Source organism: Coregonus lavaretus, assembly GCF_964263955.1.
Source record: "Coregonus lavaretus genome assembly, chromosome: 23".
Lineage (NCBI taxonomy): Eukaryota > Metazoa > Chordata > Actinopteri > Salmoniformes > Salmonidae > Coregonus > Coregonus lavaretus.
In genome coordinates, this window is record NC_140010.1 from 19674734 (window position 1) to 19693994 (window position 19261).

At 45.1% G+C, this 19261-nt stretch overlaps 1 protein-coding gene and 1 pseudogene across 3 annotated transcripts; one reads left to right on the top strand and one right to left on the bottom strand.

The window, feature by feature from the left end:
- Positions 1–7027: 7027 nt before the first annotated feature.
- On the top strand, positions 7028–14474 carry LOC311099261 (tRNA selenocysteine 1-associated protein 1-like). 2 transcript variants are annotated; one of them, XM_084139960.1, is made up of 9 exons: positions 7028–7169; positions 8909–9006; positions 9911–10010; positions 10470–10522; positions 10732–10863; positions 11346–11465; positions 11631–11877; positions 12005–12050; positions 13436–14474. In XM_084139960.1, the coding sequence occupies exons 1-9, from the start codon at positions 7134–7136 to the stop codon at positions 13576–13578; spliced, it is 975 nt and encodes a 324-aa protein (XP_083996086.1). In that variant the 5' UTR covers positions 7028–7133; the 3' UTR covers positions 13579–14474. The 2 variants fall into 2 exon arrangements, with proteins under 2 accessions (XP_083996086.1, XP_083996085.1); XM_084139959.1 differs by having other exon boundaries at positions 7053–7169; positions 10305–10522; positions 13436–14044.
- A 360-nt stretch (positions 14475–14834) lies between these two features.
- LOC311098896 (fat storage-inducing transmembrane protein 1-like) lies at positions 14835–15758 on the bottom strand (annotated as a pseudogene). The gene is made up of 2 exons: positions 15580–15758; positions 14835–15407 (listed from the first exon to the last, which is right to left on the bottom strand). The product of its transcript is annotated as a fat storage-inducing transmembrane protein 1-like (transcript).
- Positions 15759–19261: the final 3503 nt, after the last annotated feature.

The window sequence follows — 19261 nt, forward strand, 5'->3', positions numbered from 1 at the left end:
ATTGTTATTTTTAGAACAAATATTTCTCAGCAACTCAGCTTTTCACTGTAGCAATGACATCTCAACATATCAAACAAATACAATACCAAAGCATTTCAAGTTAACTTTCAATAACAAGTTTACAGTCTGGAAACTCTTTTAGGGCAGCGATCCGCCTACACCCTTTGACATTTCACAGGTCTAGGACAGCTCTAGGCTTGACCTCTCTTCCTGACCTTGTGTGATATGAAGCTGAGCATGCTTCTGTGTCAGTCAACAGTTCTTGTGGTGTTGCAGGTAAGTATGGTGTATGTTGTGTTGTGTCTGTGTTTAGTCCATCCCGTTCTCTTTCAGGGGAACAGTTCATCTCGTCAGTGTGTTGTTCTTTTGTGTTCAGTAGGTGACGACGATTGCGGCGGTACACCGCTCCTTCTGCGGTGCGAACGTGATATGAACGTTCAGTGTCAGCTGGTTGGATGACGACTGCTGGCTTCCAGTAGCCATGCTCCTGGATTCTAACTGACTCTCCGTCGTTCAGTGGTGGCAGTGGTCTGGCTGACCTGTCGTAGTATCGCTTTTGCTGTTGTTGTCTCTGTGCACGTTTTGCATGCACTTCCTTGTAGCTGACGACCTCAGGTTGCAGCTGCTGGTTGGTGCTGGGGAGGATTGAGCGAAGTCTGCGGCTCATCAACAGCTGGGCTGGTGATTTGAAGTTGTCAACTGGAGTGTTGCGGTATTCAAGGAGACTGAGGTAGGGGTCTCTCTTGTCTGCTTTTGCTTTGTCCATGAGTGATTTAGCGATCTGCACAGATTTTTCAGCAAGGCCATTACTTTGAGGGTAATGTGGGCTTGTGGTGACGTGTGTGAACTCCCATGCTTTTGTGAAGGATTCAAACTCATTTGATTTGTAACAGGGCCCATTGTCAGATATTAAAGTCTCTACAATGCCATGCCTGGCAAAGGCTGCTTTCAGCTTGTGTATCACAGCTGCAGATGTGGTGCTGTGAAGCTTGTCGAGTTCGAAGTATCTGCTGTAGTAGTCCACTGTTATAATGTAGTCCTCGTTGTTCCACGTGAACAGATCGGTTGCCACGACCTGCCAGGGTCGGTCTGGGATACGGTGAGGTAACATTGGCTCTTTGGTGTTCGAGGGGCGTCGTTCAAGACAGGTGGGGCATTTACCAACCATGTCCTCTATTTGTTTGCACATTCCGGGCCAAAACAAAATGTCCCGTGCTCTCTGTTTGCACTTTTCCATGCCCATGTGTCCAGCATGGATCTTTGTCAAAATCTCTTCTCTGAGACTGGTAGGAATGATGATTTTCTCTCCTTTGAAAATGATTCCGTTGATCTGTGATAGTTCGTCACGATGGTTCCAGAACTCTGAGACGCTCTGAGGGCATTTTCTCCTCTCCTCAGGCCATCCTGACTGTATGACTTTCCTCAGCTGTGTGAGTTGTGTGTCTTTTTCTGTTTCTGCTCGGATCTCCTTCAGTTTTGTGTCACTAACTGGTAAGTTGCTGTACACAGTGTGCACCTGCATGTCCATGCCTTCACTGAGGCTGCTGTCCTTGTAGGTAAGAAACTTCCTGGAGAGTGTGTCTGCGACAGGGATGTCTTTGCCTGGACGGTGAGTGATTGTGAAGTCGTATTTTTTTAGTTGAAGGATCATTCTCTGTAGCCTTGGCGGGGCTGCGGCTAACGGTTTCCTCATGATTGACTCGAGGGGCTTGTGGTCTGATTCCACAATGACTTGTCGTCCATAGACATACTGATGGAAACGCTTACATCCGAACAGAATGGCGTACAGCTCCTTTTCGATTTGAGCGTAGTTGATTTCACAGTCTGTGAGAGATTTGGAAGCGTAGCCGATGGGTTTTCCTTCTTGCAGTAGCACTGCCCCTAGTCCATACTTTGACGCGTCCACCTGGAGTCTGAGCTCTTTGTTGGGGTCGTAGTAGGCAAGGATTGGTCCTGGTTCTCTCGTGATCAAGTCTTTCACTTTCTGGAAAGCGATGTCGTGTTGGTTGTCCCAGAGGAACTCACTGGACTGCTTTAGCAGCTGACGCAGGGGTGCATTAGCATTGGAGAGGCTGGGTGCGAACTTGGCTAAGTAGTTTACCATGCCAAGCACTGTTTCCAGCTCTGCGCGGTTCTTTGGTGGCTCCATTTCCTTTATGGCTGAGATCTTCTGCGGATCTGGCTTGATTCCATTCGCTGTGAGAAGATGCCCGAAGTAGCTGACCTCTGTAGCGCCGACTGTGCTCTTCTCGGGGTTGAGCCGGACTCCTCTCTCGCGGGACCTTTGCAGCATCGCGCTGAGGTTTCTGTCGTGTTCCTCTTTGGTTCGACCATAGACAAGGATGTCGTCCACAATTGCCACGACTCCGTCGAGGCCTTCGTACACCTCGTCGATCTTTCGCTGAAACTCGTCTTGGGCTGAGATAATCCCAAAAGGCAGGCGACGGAACCTGTAGCGTCCAAACGGTGTGTTGAACGTTGTGAGCTTAGATGACTCTTCTGTGAGCTTGATAGCCCAGTAGCCTGATCTGGCGTCCATGACACTGAAGTAGCGTGCGCCCGCTAGCTTGTGTGTGATGCCATCTAGCGTCGGTAAGGGGTAATGGGGGCGTTTGATAGCCTTGTTCAAGTCTCTTGGGTCGAGACATACTCTGAGCTTGCCTGTCCGTGGTTTCTCCACCACCACTAACGCGTTGACCCAATCCGTCGGTTCTGTAACCTTGGTGACGATGTCAGATTGCTCCATGCTCTCCAACTCTTTCTTCAGACGGGCGCGGAGAGCAAGTGGAATCTTTCTCGGTGGGTAGATCACAGGGGTTGCGTCTGGGTTAAGGTGAATGGTACATTCTCCTGGGAATAGTCCTATTCCTGTAAAAACATCAGCAAACTCCTCCATGACATTCTCTATCTCTACTGGTGCTGTCACTGATAAAACTAGCTTGATAAGGTCCATGTCTAAACATGCTTTAAGACCTAGCACTGCAGGTGCTCGAGTGTCAACAACGTAAAAGTCCAACATCATGTCCCTTTCCTTGTATTTGCATTTGAGAGTGCATGTGCCTTTTACTGGGAGCTGTTCACCACCATAACCAGTCAGTCTGCGCGTGGTGGGCTGTAGCTCACACTCAGATGTCAAGCTTCTGTACTTACTCAGAGGAATAATGTTTACTTGTGCACCAGTGTCTAGTTTGAATTTTAGCTCTGTGCCTTGTCTTCCTATCTCAATGTCAGCAAAGGCTTGCTCTGTCTCTGATATCTGACTTTTCTGTGTCACTGAATCAATAAACAGTTCATCAGCATTTGACTCTTTGATTGACATTTCATCTTCACTCACTGTATGTACTGTTTTTCCACGGTAAACTCTGCACACTTTTGCAAAGTGATTCCATTTTCCACATTTAGTACACTGTTTGCCTTTAGCTGGGCAATTCCCCTGTTCGCCATGCACTTTGTATCCACAATATCCACATGTTTTGGGGCGTTTGGAGTCTGTGTCGCTCTGTTTTGGAGTTCTGTCTGTCTCCGTTCTGAAACATGCTCTCTGGGCACTGGAGGTGTGCTTTGATGTCTGCCTGACTGCGTGCACTGCTTGTTCACGTGATGCGCTCGTGCTGCCGCCTGAAATGGTTTTCATCTGAACCTGTGCTAGCTCGTGAGATCTGGCTATGTCGATAGCTTTGTCCAGCGTTAACTCTGATCCAACATTCAAAAGTTTCTCTCTCACTCGCGGTGAGTGTATTCCAAATACAATACGGTCCCTGACCATCTCATCCTTGTTTGCATAATCACAGTCTTTCACAAGCAGACGCAGCTCAGTGACAAACTGTTCAAACGATTCGCTAGCGCCTTGTACTTTCTCATGGAATTTGTACCTAGCGAAAATTGTATTGGTCTTTGGCAAAACATATGCTTCAAAACGATCGTAGTATGTTTTCAGTACCTTTGATTCAGCCTCGGTAAGTGTCCATGTGTTGTAAATGTCTCTCCCTTTTTCACCGATCCAGAGGAGCAGGTAGCTGCACTTTCCCTCTTCTCCTCTTTCCTTCAGAGGACCCGTGAACATCAGCTCCACATGCTGTTTGAACTTACGCCATGCATCGGGTAGATTTGTAGACCCCCAATCCATTCGAGGTGAAGGAACTCCAGCAAAATCCATCTTTTAGTCCTTTTACTCTGACACCATGTCTTGTTTTGTACGCTTTGTACAAAATAATAAAATGCAGGACGACAGGATATTTATAAACGTAGCTCTTTATTAACTAGCTATAACGTGCATGTCCATGTGTCTCTGGCCATGATCATCTCAGAATGACCTCACCACCTGGGTGGTCTTAACCAATCATTGCACAGTATGATGCATCCAATTACAATTCAGTATGGTGACACATATGAATATTACACCCTCGTTTGGGTGTAGGGACTGATCAGAGCCTGAAGGTACGGAGGTGCCGTTCCCCTCACAGCTCCATAGGCAAGCACCATGGTCTTGTAACAGATGCGAGCTTCAACTGGAAGCCAGTGGAGTGTGCGGAGGAGCGGGGTGACGTGAGAGAACTTGGGAAGGTTGAACACCAGACGGGCTGCGGCATTCTGGATGAGTTGTAGGGGTTTAATGGCACAGGCAGGGAGCCCAGCCAACAGCGAGTTGCAGTAATCCAGACGGGAGATGACAAGTGCCTGGATTAGGACCTGTGCCGCTTCCTGTGTAAGGCAGGGTCGTACTCTCCGAATGTTGTAGAGCATGAACCTGCAGGATCGGGTCACCGCCTTGATGTTAGCGGAGAACGACAGGGTATTGTCCAGGGTCATGCCAAGGCTCTTCGCACTCTGGGAGGAGGACACAACGGAGTTGTCAACCGTGATGGCGAGATCATGGAACGGGCAGTCCTTCCCCGGGAGGAAGAGCAGCTCCGTCTTGCCAAGGTTCAGCTTGAGGTGGTGATCCGTCATCCATACTGATATGTCTGCCAGACATGCAGAGATGCGATTCGCCACCTGGTTATGAGAAGGGGGAAAGGAGAAGATTAGTTGTGTATCGTCAGCGTAGCAATGATAGGAGAGGCCATGTAAGGATATGACAGAGCCAAGTGACTTGGTGTATAGCGAGAATAGGAGAGGGCCTAGAACTGAGCCCTGGGGGACACCAGTGGTGAGAGCACGTGGTGCGGAGACAGCTTCTCGCCACGCCACTTGGTAGGAGCGACCGGTCAGGTAGGACGCAATCCAAGAGTGAGCCGCGCCGGAGATGCCCAGCTCGGAGAGGGTGGAGAGGAGGATCTGATGGTTCACAGTATCAAAGGCAGCAGACAGGTCTAGAAGGACAAGAGCAGAGGAGAGAGAGTTAGCTTTAGCTGTGCGGAGAGCCTCCGTGACACAGAGAAGAGCAGTCTCAGTTGAATGACCAGTCCTGAAACCTGACTGGTTAGGATCAAGAAGGTAATTCTGAGAGAGATAGCAAGAGAGTTGGCTAAAGACGGCACGCTCAATAGTTTTGGAAAGAAAAGAAAGAAGAGATACTGGTCTGTAGTTGTTGACATCAGAGGGATCGAGTGTTGGTTTTTTGAGAAGGGGTGCAACTCTCGCTCTCTTGAAGACGGAAGGGACATAGCCAGCGGTCAAGGATGAGTTGATCAGCGAGGTGAGGTAGGGGAGAAGGTCACCGGAGATGGTCTGGAGAAGAGAGGAGGGGATGGGGTCAAGCGGGCAGGTTGTTGGGCGGCCTGCATTCACAAGTCGCAAGATTTTATCTGAAGAGAGAGGGGAGAAAGAAGTCAAAGCATAGGGTAGGGCAGTGTGAGCAGGACCAGCAGTGTCATTAGACTTAACAAACGAGGATCGGATGTCGTCAACCTTCTTTTCAAAGTGGTTGACGAAGTCATCCACAGAGAGGGGGGGGGGGGGGAGGATTCAGCAGGGAGGAGAATGTGGCAAAGAGCTTCCTAGGGTTAGAGGCAGATGCTTGGAATTTAGAGTGGTAGAAAGTGGCCTTAGCAGCAGAAACAGATGAAGAAAATGTAGAGAGGAAGGAGTGAAAAGATGCCAGGTCCGCAGGGAGTCTAGTTTTCTTCCATTTCCGCTCAGCTGCCCGGAGCTCTGTTCTGTGAGCTCGCAATGAGTCATCAAGCCACGGAGCTGGAGGGGAGGACTGAGCCGGCCGGGAGGATAGGGGACACAGAGAGTCAAAGGATGCAGAAAGTGAGGAGAGGAGGGTTGAGGAGGCAGAATCAGGAGATTGGAGGGAGAAGGATTGAGCAGAGGGAAGAGATGATAGGATGGAAGAGGAGAGAGTAGTGGGAGAGAGAGAGCGAAGGTTGCGGCGGCGCATTACCATCTGTGTAGGGGCAGAGTGAGTAGTGTAGGAGGAGAGCGAGAGAGAAAAGGATACAAAGTAGTGGTCGGAGACATGGAGGGGAGTTGCAGTGAGATTAGTAGAAGAGCAGCATCTAGTAAAGATGAGGTCAAGCGTATTGCCTGCCTTGTGAGTAGGGGGGGACGGTGAGAGGGTGAGGTCAAAAGAGGAGAGGAGTGGAAAGAAGGAGGCAGAGAGAAATTAGTCAAATGTAGACGTAGGGAGGTTGAAATCCCCCAAAACTGTGAGGGGTGAGCCATCCTCAGGAAAGGAACTTATCAAGGCGTCAAGCTCATTGATGAACACTGTTACCCAACAGTGTTTGTGACAAAACTATATCGGTATTGTTGAAAATGCGATAGAAACACATTGAACTCTCGATTTTAATTCGGTACATGAAAACTTGAAAAACTACAATTTGTGTGCACTATGTCATCACGATTTGTATCCAAAACAAGTCCGTTTGTGGAAACAACACTGGTGAGTAAAATGCACATATTTTCTTTAGGCGGATGTTAGAGAATTCGCATTAAAATATGTCGCAATTGGATGCAAACCTAGCTAGTAATGAGGAAATAAATGCTAGATTTGTCTTTAATTTGTCTTTGTCCAATTATTGGAATTTCCGGAGGCGTGGTCTTCGACGTCACATCATTTCACTACGCAGCCCTTTGCAACAGCAGTTTCGGGAGGAAGAGCTAGCAAGTCAATTGCCAGCCATTCGTAAACGTAGCTAGCTACATATTCGTATTTATTGGAGACCCTCCGACAATAAACCACCAAGATGTTCAACAGAATGACAAGCCTTTGGATGGGGGATGTATGTTCGCTCTGTTTTAATCATTTTGCACTAACGTTACTGGTAACAAACGTTTTAGCACAGACAATTGTTTTTTGTTAGTTAGCTAACTTAGCTATTTTAGCAACGTAATTTACTAGTTAGCTAACGTTAGATAAGTTTCCCCAAACAATTGTTGTTAGGTAATGTGTATGGTGTTCTTTTAAAAACAGGATAAGAAATACAGTCAATGATGTATACGCAGTGTTTACTTCTCTAAAGTAACGTTAACGTTCCCGACAGTTTGGTTAACGTTCGCTTGCTAGTAAGTTATGGTGACGCTGCCCTGGTTGGGCCTAGTAGTAGCTATGGCAGCGCCTTGTAATAGTCTACTAGTACTTAGTACTACTAGTACCTAATAACAGCCACTCCTGGGCCCAGGTAGAAATGTGGGTAAACATTTGTTGAATGTCATTCTTTGGCCACATTATTTTTTTGTTTGGTATTTTATTAGGATCCCAATTAGCTGTTGCAAAAGCAGCAGCAGCTACTCTTCCTGGGGTCCACATGAAACATGACATAATACAGAACATTAATAGACAAGAATAGCTCAAGGACAGAACTACATAAAACCATTTTTAAAGGCACACTTAGCCTACATATCAATACATACAAACTATCTAGGTCAAATAGGGGAGAGGGGTTGTGCCTTGAGGTGTGCATTATCTGTTTTTTTGAAACCAGGTTTGCTGTTTTTGAGCAATATGAGATGGAACAGAGTTCCATGCAATAATGGCTCTATATAATACTGTATGCTTTAATTTGTTCTGGATTTGGGCACTATGAAAAGACCCCTGGTGGCATGTCTGGTGGGGTAAGTGTGTGTTAGAGCTGTGTGTAAATTCACTATGCAAACAATTTGGGATTTTCAACACATTCATGTTTCTTATCAAAAGAAGTGATGCAGTCAGTCTCTCCTCAACTCTTAGACAAGAGAGACTGGCATGCATAGTATTTATATCAGCCCTCTGATTACAATGAAGAGCAAGACGTGCCGCTCTGTTTTGGGCCAACTGCAGCTTAACTAGGTCTTTCCTTGCAGCACTGGACCACACGACTGGACAATAATCAAGATTGGACAAAACTAGTGTCATTTGGCTAGCTAGGTCTATCACTATAATCTACCAGTATTCTCTACATTAATCTCAATTTCCTGGTTTGAGTTTTTATATTTCATGGATATGAATAGGATATTTAAGCAATAAGGCCTGAGGAGGTGTAGTATATTGCCAATATACCACGGCTAAAGGCTGTTCTTAGTCACAGCGCAACTCTGGAGTGCCTGGACAAAGCCCTGGCTTAGTCGTGGTATATTGGCCATATATCACAAACCCCTGAGGTGCCTTATTGCTATTATAAACTGGTTACCAATGTAATTAGAGCAGTACAAATATATAGTATAAGGTCTGATATACCACGGCTTTCAGCCAATCAGCATTCAGGGCTTGAACCACCCAGTTTATAATTGCAATGGGTATGACAAAACATTTCATTTTACTGCTCTAATTATGTTGGTAACCAGTTTATAATAGCAATAAGGCTTATAGATATATGGCCAATATACCACTGCTAAGGGCTGTGTCCAAGCATTCTGCGTTGCGCATAAGAACAGCCCTTAGCCCTGGTATATTGGCCATATACCACACCCCCTCGGGCATTATTGCTTAACTGTATATCTTACAGACAACTGTACTCAATCATCTTTTTGATCTTCTTTATAGCTGGACCCATACATGGATGAGAATTTTATCAAACAGGCCTTCAGCACTATGGGCGAGACGGCGTATGGCGTTAAGATCATTACCCACAGAGTAACGGGGTATGTTAATCACAGACGTGTTTAATGTAGTGAGTGATATCATGTTTTTAGCTAGCTCTCGAAAACCCTTCTCTCCATGGGGTTTTCAGCCGAAAAGTTGACGAAACAAAAAGGAGAATAGATGAGGTACCACCGTTACACAATTAGAGCAAGCAGGTATGATTTTCTCTTTGGTTTTGAGCCCACAACAATAAGGCACCAGAGCCTGCAATGCTAACACGTTCCCACTAGATAAGAAGTCTGTGAAGAGCATGAGGTGTGGCTAACGTTAGCCAGCTTGAGCTAGCATATTAACTCGGTAGCACAGCTAACGTCGAGAAATGGTTCATTGTGGGTAGTTCCGAAGATATCCTGAAATAAGTTCAGAAATATAACCAGATTGTTACTACAGCTAAGTTACTAAGTCTTTGACCACACTGTGTTGTTACTTTGGTGAGTAAAAACTCATGCTTCCTACCCTTTAATGTTTAGAGCAAGTGTTGGGGTGCTTAATAAAAGTCCCCCGGAAAGAAGATGCCTTCATCAATAGGCGCTAAAGGTAGTTAGCGTATATGAATGGGCTAGTGTTTAGCTTTTGTTTCCTTCTTTGAAAGTAGGCCACTGACCAGTTTGTAATGCACACTGTGTCATTGTATATAGATCAAGCCACTACATGCCCAAATTAGCATCTGTCAGTGTTCAAAATACAATATAATAGGACCCCATCAGCAACAATATCTAACCTAAAACATCACTTGTTCTAGAACCACCTGGTGTAATTTCAGTGAAGTAATTGGTTTAATTACCACAGCGCTGTGAATTGATACTGAAATTCCAAAATACAGTATTTGTGGGAAATTGTGTCCTGTTTCAAAAATGTGGTTGTATCACGTTGTTGTCACTAATACAATCTCTTGTTCTACAGAGGATCGGCAGGCTATTGCTTTGTGGAAATGGCAGACGAAGCCAGCGTTGACCGATGCGTTCACAGACTGAATGGGAAGCTAGTTCCTGGATCAAATCCGGTGAGCACTCATTATAAGCTTGACATTTCTAATATTCATAGTTCATTTAAACAACTTACTGATGTATTAGTGGACAACCACCCTCTCGTTTTAGTTTGATACTTTTTTCAAAATGTGTTGTGGATAGCGGAGCTTCACTAGCATTGGCCCCCACCTTAATTTGAGGTTGATGGAACAGAATATCTCAAATTTACATGACAGCCAAGTTACTGAGCTCCGTTTTCTTCCTGATGAAGGTGGTTGAGGCTGTTTGTAAATTTACTTTGTTTGAAGCTGGTGAATAAACTCTGTTAGGAACTAACTGACGAATGGGATAAAGCCTGTACTGGGTGGTGGAGGTATGTAAACCAAATAAAATGTTCTTCTCTAATATACTCTTTATTTTCTAGCAATATATGTCCTTACTATACGCATTTGTCTTTGAAGGTGCTTGACTGCTTGTTCTTTCTTCCTGTACAGCCCAGAAAGTTTAAGTTAAACTATGCAACTTATGGGAAACGGCCAGAAGCTGGGTAAGCTGTTTAACTTTCTTCCTCATTTTGAGGCATGCCTCTGTTGTTGGAACCTGCAGTAACGTGTTTATTATGTACACTTCACTGTGATATTTTCCACCTACAGAAAAATAGATTGTGAAAAAAGAAACCGCTAGACGGTATGATGTTGGTAACTTAGCACACCTTAGTAATCTCTCTCGCTCCGTCCCTCTCATGCCTCCTCTCAGCCTGGAATTTTCAGTCTTTGTCGGAGATCTGTCTTCAGAGGTGGATGACTACCAACTCCATCAGTTCTTCCTGAAGAAGTACCCTTCCTGCAAAGGAGGCAAAGTGGTCTCTGATCAGTACGGTAACTCCAGGTATGAACACTGAACAGACATAGTCATGTTATTTGGTGATGCCAGTAATGCACCACCTGATTTGAACACAATTTGAATGTAATTTCTGCTTCAGATGGATTAATCTGACGTTTCATTACATTTAAATTCCTTGTAAAATCGCATGACATTTTAACAATATATCTTTGTTTAATTGGATTGTGTGTAGACATATTTGTGTCTTGCGTATCTTCACCACTCTTTACCACTGGTATATTTTCCCCAAAATACTGGAAAAGGTTTGTTTCTGACATTTATGCTAAAACTATTGTTTTCCCCATATAGGGTAAGCAAGAGCAACTCACAATTGAAGTGATGCTACTTCATATTAAAAGTAAAACAACAAGTTTCAGTTCTACCATACCATTTTTGTTTTCTAATTAATTACGTGTTTGATTAGCATGATACGGTGAGCCCGGAGAGAATGTGTGCTCAGGGTTTTAGCGTTGTGCTTGGTCTCGCAGAGGTTATGGCTTCATCAAGTTTGGGGACGAGAACGAACAGAAGAAAGCCATCGATGAGTGTCAGAACGCCTCAGGCCTGGGGACTAAACCAATCAGGATCAGCATAGCTGTAAACAAGAGGTATGGTTCTATTACCGTGGAAATTATACAACATTAGGTTTGATTAGTGTCATGCTGGTCACTCTTGGTTGAAAGTTGATCTCGTATGCATGATTGTCCTCCTAACTTGACATCCGCTGAACTTAACATAATCCCCCCCCGCCCCCATGTTTCCTTGCTTTTTAGCCATAAAATGAACAGCTATAACAACCAGAACCAGAACTCCTACCACAACAATTACCAACAGCCGTACTATCAACAACCCAACCAGAGCTACTACCCTCATTGGGGCTATGACCAGTACAACAGCTACAACTACGGTGGCTATGGTCCCTATGGGGGGTACCCCCCTCCAGGCCCCCATGGGATGATGGGACCCCCACCTCCCATTGGCATGCCTCCCATGCCCACAGACATGCAGACTTCCTCCGAGGTAAGGCTTACTGACAAGCTCCTGGGATCTTTCCCCTCATAATTCTCCACAACTTACCCCTTAATGTAATGATATGTCCAAAAGGGTTCACAATTATTCATTTCAGTTGTCTTGTTTTTCCCGTTAGCAAACACAGGAGCCCACAGATGAGCCTGAAGAAGAGGCAGCAGAAGGTAACTCCTCACTAGCCTATTACATGTACTAAAGGAAAATACAATGTGCTGCAGATAAGGTCTTTGTTGTACTTCCTTTTAAATGTATTGTTACCATTGCCTGACTGTTGCATTGACCCTGTAAAACATTGGTCACCAACCAGTCAAGATCACTTTCTGAGTCAAAATGCAAGCCGAGCTCTACCACTCAGATAAAGCCTATGCAACATTAACCAATTAAAGACAGATCTGTAGCAATGAGGTTTGTGCAGTAGGCTATTTTTTGTTATTGTTTTTTTTACCTTTATTTAACTAGGCAAGTCAGTTAAGGACAAATTCTTATTTACAATGATGGCCTACACCAGCCAAACCCGGACGACGCTGGGCCAATTGTGCACCGCCCTATGGGACTCCCAATCACGGCCGGTTGTGATACAGCCTCGAATCGAACCAGGGGGTCTGTAGTGACGCCTCAAGCATTGAGATGCACTCGGGAGCTATAGGCGCAATACATTATTACTGCATATTGGCTATGCTTGAATTGCCCTGCCAATGTTGTTCTTCTCAGACCATTTTGAAATTATATTTTAAAATGTTAGGTATATGATCACACTGGTAATAATAATTGGTCAGTCTGAGGGAAGGGAGCAGCGATGAGGCTGCCTCTCACCCGACTCACCAGCTCTCCCTCCGCTGAGAAAAGGTGGCAGTCTTCCAGCTGATGGCAAAATTCAAGTCGCATTGCATTATTTCTGCCTCATGCACCAATTCATGTTGTTACTCCTATGACCAGAGAAAGTGAAATATTCCTCGATATTAAATGAGACAAACCGCTAATAATAATGCAAGCTTATTGGAACACTTTGCTATACTTACTTATTGCAGCTGCAGGGCTGGTTGTAACGTGAGTGGAAGTAGGGAGAACGTGCATTTTATGGCTTATAAAAGTGTTGACTGTGCTGAATAACAACTTAACCATGAACTTACACATTCATTGAGTCTCTCTAGTCAAGCTTTTAAAAGTTTTTTGTTATATCTCACGATATCAACTTTGCTGTGCGTTCGAGGCTTCTTTTTACAGTCTATGGCTCGAGGAAACTGTGCAGACACGGTGATCTGATTGGCCAGCGGTAGGCCTATAGGTGTACTTGATTTGCTCTCTGGGCCTGCCGGGTAGGCGGAGTTCTACTTTCAGACACATGAAATGGTTCAAAATGGGAACACTGCCTTCCTGGCACTAGGGCTGCTGAATGAAATGCACCTACCGCCAACAGCGCGAAACAAATACTAGGACTTTTTTTTTTTTTTACAGAAATGTTTGGTGATCGACAAGGAATGCCTTGGAGACCACTGCTGTGACTAATGCCTTGGCTTGTTGGCTAATTCTTTATTCTCTTCCCTGCCAGACCCCAACCCTCAGCTGGATGTGGATGCACTGAACACTGAATACATGGAAAGGAGTGAGGAGCTCTACGATTCACTCATGAACTGTCACTGGCAGCCACTGGATACCATCACTTCAAAAATCCCGCCTTTTTCCAGTTCCTGATCTGTTTCAACTTGTCCTATGAATTTAGTATGAAATGTATCTTCTCCAAAAGAGCAAAGTCGCACAGAAAATGTCAGTTTTTTTTATCACCGGTAGACACGCAGCATGTTTCTGCGCTACAGCATTTGCCATTTGTATATATTGTCTACATCCTTCCCTGTCCTTTTTTTTTATTTTTTTTATTATTTTTTTTTAATGGAAGGAATGTTTTTATTTTTCGCTGTGCACTACATTTTCCTTCTAAATGCTAGCTAAGTCTTTCTGGCAGTGCATTTGTTATTTTTTCAGAAACTGCGTTCTTCCATTTAATTTGTTTTTAAGTTGATTTAAATGAAGTAATCAATCTCCCAGACCTGATTTGTTTGTATTTAACACCATTTTTGGTACCATCTTATCTTCAGGAAGAAAGAAAAACATTTAGGTGTGACTCACTTTATTTTTCACAAATTAAAAACTTCCATTTAAGCTTGTCTTTCAACAGTGTGCATCACACCTTTTACTTGTGCTTGAAATCTATGGGGTTCTTTTTAAAGGTGCAATATACAGCAATCGGTTGCTAAACTTCTAATAGTTCGCCCATATAAACCGCTGTGAAATATATTTTCAATAATCTGTTCGAAGCTGGTGTACCTACCTGAAAGTAAAAATGCAAAAACTAAACTTAAGAAGGTGAAGCATCTACTCTTTAGACTTGCTTTAAATTTGTGATAGATATATAACTCGCATTTCTATGTGAATTTGGTCGTGACGGCCAAAGAGTTAAATATTGCCCCTTTTAAAAAATGTGAATTCACCTTTCATTCTCATGATATACAGTTTCTCTATTTGTCTTAGACTTTTTTGTGCCTGGAGCTTTTGGAATAATTATATTATTAAAGCTGACTTGGGGAAAAACAGGACGCTGAAGTTATGTTTGCTATGTATTATCCAATTATGTGACACAGAACAGTGGTGCTTATGCAAAGTTTAACATGTTCAATCAGTGCTATATGTTCAGGTTTGAAAGACTCCCAATCAATTATATGAAGCCTTTCAATTATCATAAAACCGCTTGTAGACAAGTTCACAAATGTCTTCTCAAGTACAATAAGTAGATGACCGTTGAAAGCAGTTTAAAAAAGGACTTGAAATTCTGTTGATGGTTTAATTAGCCTCACTATTACATGAAAGGACAAAGGAAAATCATTAGGCCAACACTTATGTTTTATGAGATGTGCGTATGGCTACAACCATTTCTCCCCCTCTTTCACTCAGGCTTAACCCTCCTCTTTCTTGGTTAAGGGTCCCACCCCTGGTCGTCCAGGGCAATACCACCTGGGTCCGAGGCAGTACCAGCCCTGATACAGACCCCTCCAGCTGAGGAACCCCAGGGCCCCTCCTAGAATCTATGTGGGGAAGTAGGCCAGCAGGCAGAGAAGCAAGAACACCCAGAGGTCCAGCAGGATGACAGAACAAGAAGGCCCGCCCAGAGTCAGGTAGAGCCCGAAAACGGCCGCCTCCTCAGCCACAAGCATAGATACAGCAAGAAGATGTGCTCAGAGACCTCAGCCGTGCCACAGCATGCCATTTCCCACACACAACTGCTTGCACGCCCCCCTCCCGTAGTAGTATGAAGGGCTGCCCGTCCACCATGGGCTGGCCATCTACAGCGCTGAGGGGCTCGTAGCAGCTCCCAGTGGTGTTCTCAAAGACATCCAGGAGCTTCCGGAACCCCACCCACAGCCAAGAGAGGTGTTGCAGCGAGGGATCTGCGCATTTAGAAGGAGAGGAGGAAGACGAAGGAGCCAACGAAGATGCAGGTCAATCCCCAGCCTGAGCGCAGGAACACTCTCAATCATGAACAAATGACAAGATGATTGGAACATGGTTTTAATTCAGCGCTGGATGCTGATTGGTTTAGAATATGTGGATGCAAACAGACTGGACATACTTGAGAAAAAGGCCTTGAAACCAACAATAAGGCAATTATGCATTATTGTTTGAGCCCATCTAAGTTCTCACCTGTAAAGAAAATGAGTCCTTTTGGCGAAGATACTGTGTTAGGAGACCCACATGCTCAGGGCAGGTCCAAACACGATCAGGCATGACAACAACAGGTGAAAATGGTGACGGAAATTGGAACTTCCCATGAGTCCGGCGGCCTGGTCAGTCAAGACCTCCAGAAAGGTATTGAGAAACATCTCAGCTGACTGAATCTGGCCTCAACTGAGACAGGAAATAAGCCTCTTCCTCTGGGTACAAAACCACACCCTATAGTTTATTTGTGTATCCAATGATCCTGTAGGTTGTTGTTCCTGTATTGTTTACTATGCTACTGGGAGTGACCAATCCTGCATGTTATAATCCAAGACCAAGACCTGCAGTTGATGTAAATCAATTTCCATGGAATCAGTCCAAAGGTTTGGTAATTCAATCAAGATGCAATCCTCTACAGGTTTTTGACATTCAACTCTTTTTGTGTAGATTACTTGAATAAAGTGGCAGGTGTCCTACGTTTCAGAAACTAACTTATTTGAATGTATACTGTAACATCCAGTTGTTCACCTCCTGTAGCCAACACAGTTGCAGTGTCCACAAATATTGCTGTTTTCTGCAGCTGAAAAATATTTTAATCCTGACCTTGACTAGGTTTCCACTCTGGATTTACTTCCACATTTCGCCATGGTTCTTTCTGTTATTTTTGAGGTCACCTCTTACTCATGCAGCATTAGTAAATGTGCTCATCCACAATACAGTAGACCGTGAAGTCCAACCGTTAGAGCTGAAGCTAAAGTTCCCCTGTCCCCCACGCCCTCAGCTCCTGTCTCACCTCCCTTTCACCCTTTCATCAACACCAACAGAGTGGGACATATGTTCTCGCCTGTATATATAATCTCTGTACTGTATTCACACCATCCCATCCACTGATGTTCTCTCCATTCTAGAAAATCAGCTGTTGGGGTAGGCCTAGAAGCCTGTCTCTGTCAATCAGTAGCACTGACGTCTGTAGCCATGAAGTGCTTTGAAAGGCTGGTCATGGCTCACATCAACAGCATTATCCCAGAAACCCTAGACCCACTCCAATTTGCATACCGCCCCAACAGATCCACAGATGATGCAATCTCTATTGCACTCCACACTGCCCTTTCCCACCTGGACAAGAGGAACACCTACGTGAGAATGCTATTCATTGACTACAGCTCAGCATTCAACACCATAGTGCCCTCTAAGCTCATCACTAAGCTAAGGATCCTGGGACTAAACACCTCCCTCTGCAACTGGATCCTGGACTTCCTGACGGGCCGCCCCCAGGTGGTAAGGGTAGGTAACAACACATCTGCCACACTGATCCTCAACACAGGGGCCCCTCAGGGGTGCGTGCTCAGTCCCCTCCTGTACTCTCTGTTCACCCATGACTGCATGGCCAGGCACGACTCCAACACCATCATTAAGTTTGCCGACGACACAACAGTGGTAGGCCTGATCACCGACAACGATGAGACAGCCTATAGGGAGGAGGTCAGAGATCTGGCCGTGTGGTGCCAGGACAACAACCTCTCCCTCAACGTGACCAAGACAAAGGAGATGATTGTGGACTACAGGAAAAAAAAGAGGACTGAGCACGCCCCCATTCTCATCGACGGGGCTGTAGTGGAACAGGTTGAGAGCTTCAAGTTCCTTGGTGTCCACATCACCAACGAACTATCATGGTCCAAACACACCAAGACAGTCGTGAAGAGGGCACGACAAAGCCTATTCCCCCTCAGGAGACTGAAAAGATTTGGCATGGGTCCTCAGATCCTCAAAAAATTCTACAGCTGCACCATCGAGAGCATCCTGACTGGTTGCATCACCGCCTGGTATGGCAACTGCTTGGCCTCCGACCGCAAGGCACTACAGAGGGTAGTGCGTACGGCCCAGTACATCACTGGGGCAAAGCTTCCTGCCATCCAGGACCTCTATACCAGGCGGTGTCAGAGGAAGGCCCTCAAAATTGTCAAAGACTCCAGCCACCCTAGTCATAGACTGTTCTCTGTGCTACCGCACGGCAAGCGGTACCGGAGTGCCAAGTCTAGGTCCAAAAGACTTCTCAACAGCTTCTACCCCCAAGCCCATAAGACTCCTGAACAGCTAATCATGGCTACCCGGACTATTTGCACTGCCCCCCCACCCCATCCTTTTTACGCTGCTGCTACTCTGTTAAGTATTTATGCATAGTCACTTTAACTCTACCCGCATGTACATATTACCTCAACTACCTCAACTAGCCACATTGACTCTGCAACGGTACCCCACTGTATATATTAATATACAGTGCTTTCGGAAAGTATTCAGACCCCTTGACTTTTTCCACATTTTGTTACGTTACAGCCTTATTCTAAAATTGATTAAATTGTTTTTTTCTTCATCAATCTACACACAATATCCCATAATGACAAAGCAAAAACAGGCTTTTAGAAATGTTTGCTAATGTATATAAAAAAACACCTTACTATAATCATTATTATCAGGCTCTAAAAAGGACACCATACTATAATCATTATTAGGCTCTACACACAATACCCCATAATGTCAAATATAAAACTCAAATTTCACATTTACATAAGTATTCAGACCCTTTACTCAGTACTTTGTTGAAGCACCTTTGGCAGCGATTACAGCCTCAAGTCTTTTTAGGTATGACTCTACAAGCTTGGCACACCTGTATTTGGGGAGTTTCTCCCATTCTTCTCTGCAGATCCTCTCAAGCTCTGTCAGGTTGGATGGGGAGTGTCGCTGCACAGCTATTTTCAGGTCTCTCCAGATATGTTAGATCGGGTTCAAGTCTGGGCTCTGGCTGGGCCACTCAAGGACATTCAGAGACTTGTCCCGAAGCCATTCCTGCGTTGTCTTAGCTGTGTGCTTAGGGTCGTTGTCCTGTTGGAAGGTGAACCTTCGCCCCAGTCTGAGGTTCTGAGCACTCTGGAGCAGGTTTTCATCAAGGATTTCTCTGTACTTTGCTCCGTTCATCTTTCCCTTGATCCTGACTAGTCTCCCAGTCCCTGCCACTAAATAACATCCCTACAGCATGATGCTGCCACCACCATGCTTCACCGTAGGGATGGTGGCAGGTTTCCTCCAGACGTGACGCTTGGCATTCAGGCCAAAGAGTTCAATTTTGGTTTCATCAGACCAGAGAATCTTTTTCTCATGGTCTGAGAGTCCATTAGGTGCCTTTTGGCAAACTCCAAGCGGGCTGTCATGTGCCTTTTACTGAGGAGTGGCTTCTGTCTGTCCACTCTACCATAAAGGTCTGATTGGTGGAGTGCTGCAGAGATGGTTGTCCTTCTGGAAGGTTCTCCCATCTCCACAGAGGAACTCTGGAGCTCTGTCAGAGTGAGCATCAGGTTCTTGGTCACCTCCCTGACCAAGGCCTTTTTCCCCCGATTGCTCAGTTTGGCCGGGCGGCCAGCTCTAGAAATAGTCTTGGTGGTTCCAAACTTCCTCCATTTAAGGATGATGGAGGCCAGTCTTCTTGGGGACCTTCAATGTTCCAGCATTGTTTTGGTACCCTTCCCCAGATCTGTGCCTTGACACAAGCCTGTCTCGAAGCTCTATGGACAATTTCTTCAACCTCATTGCTTGGTTTTTGCTCTGACATGCACTGTCAACTGTGGTACCTTATATAGACAGGTGTGTGCCTTTCCAAGTCATGTCCAATCAA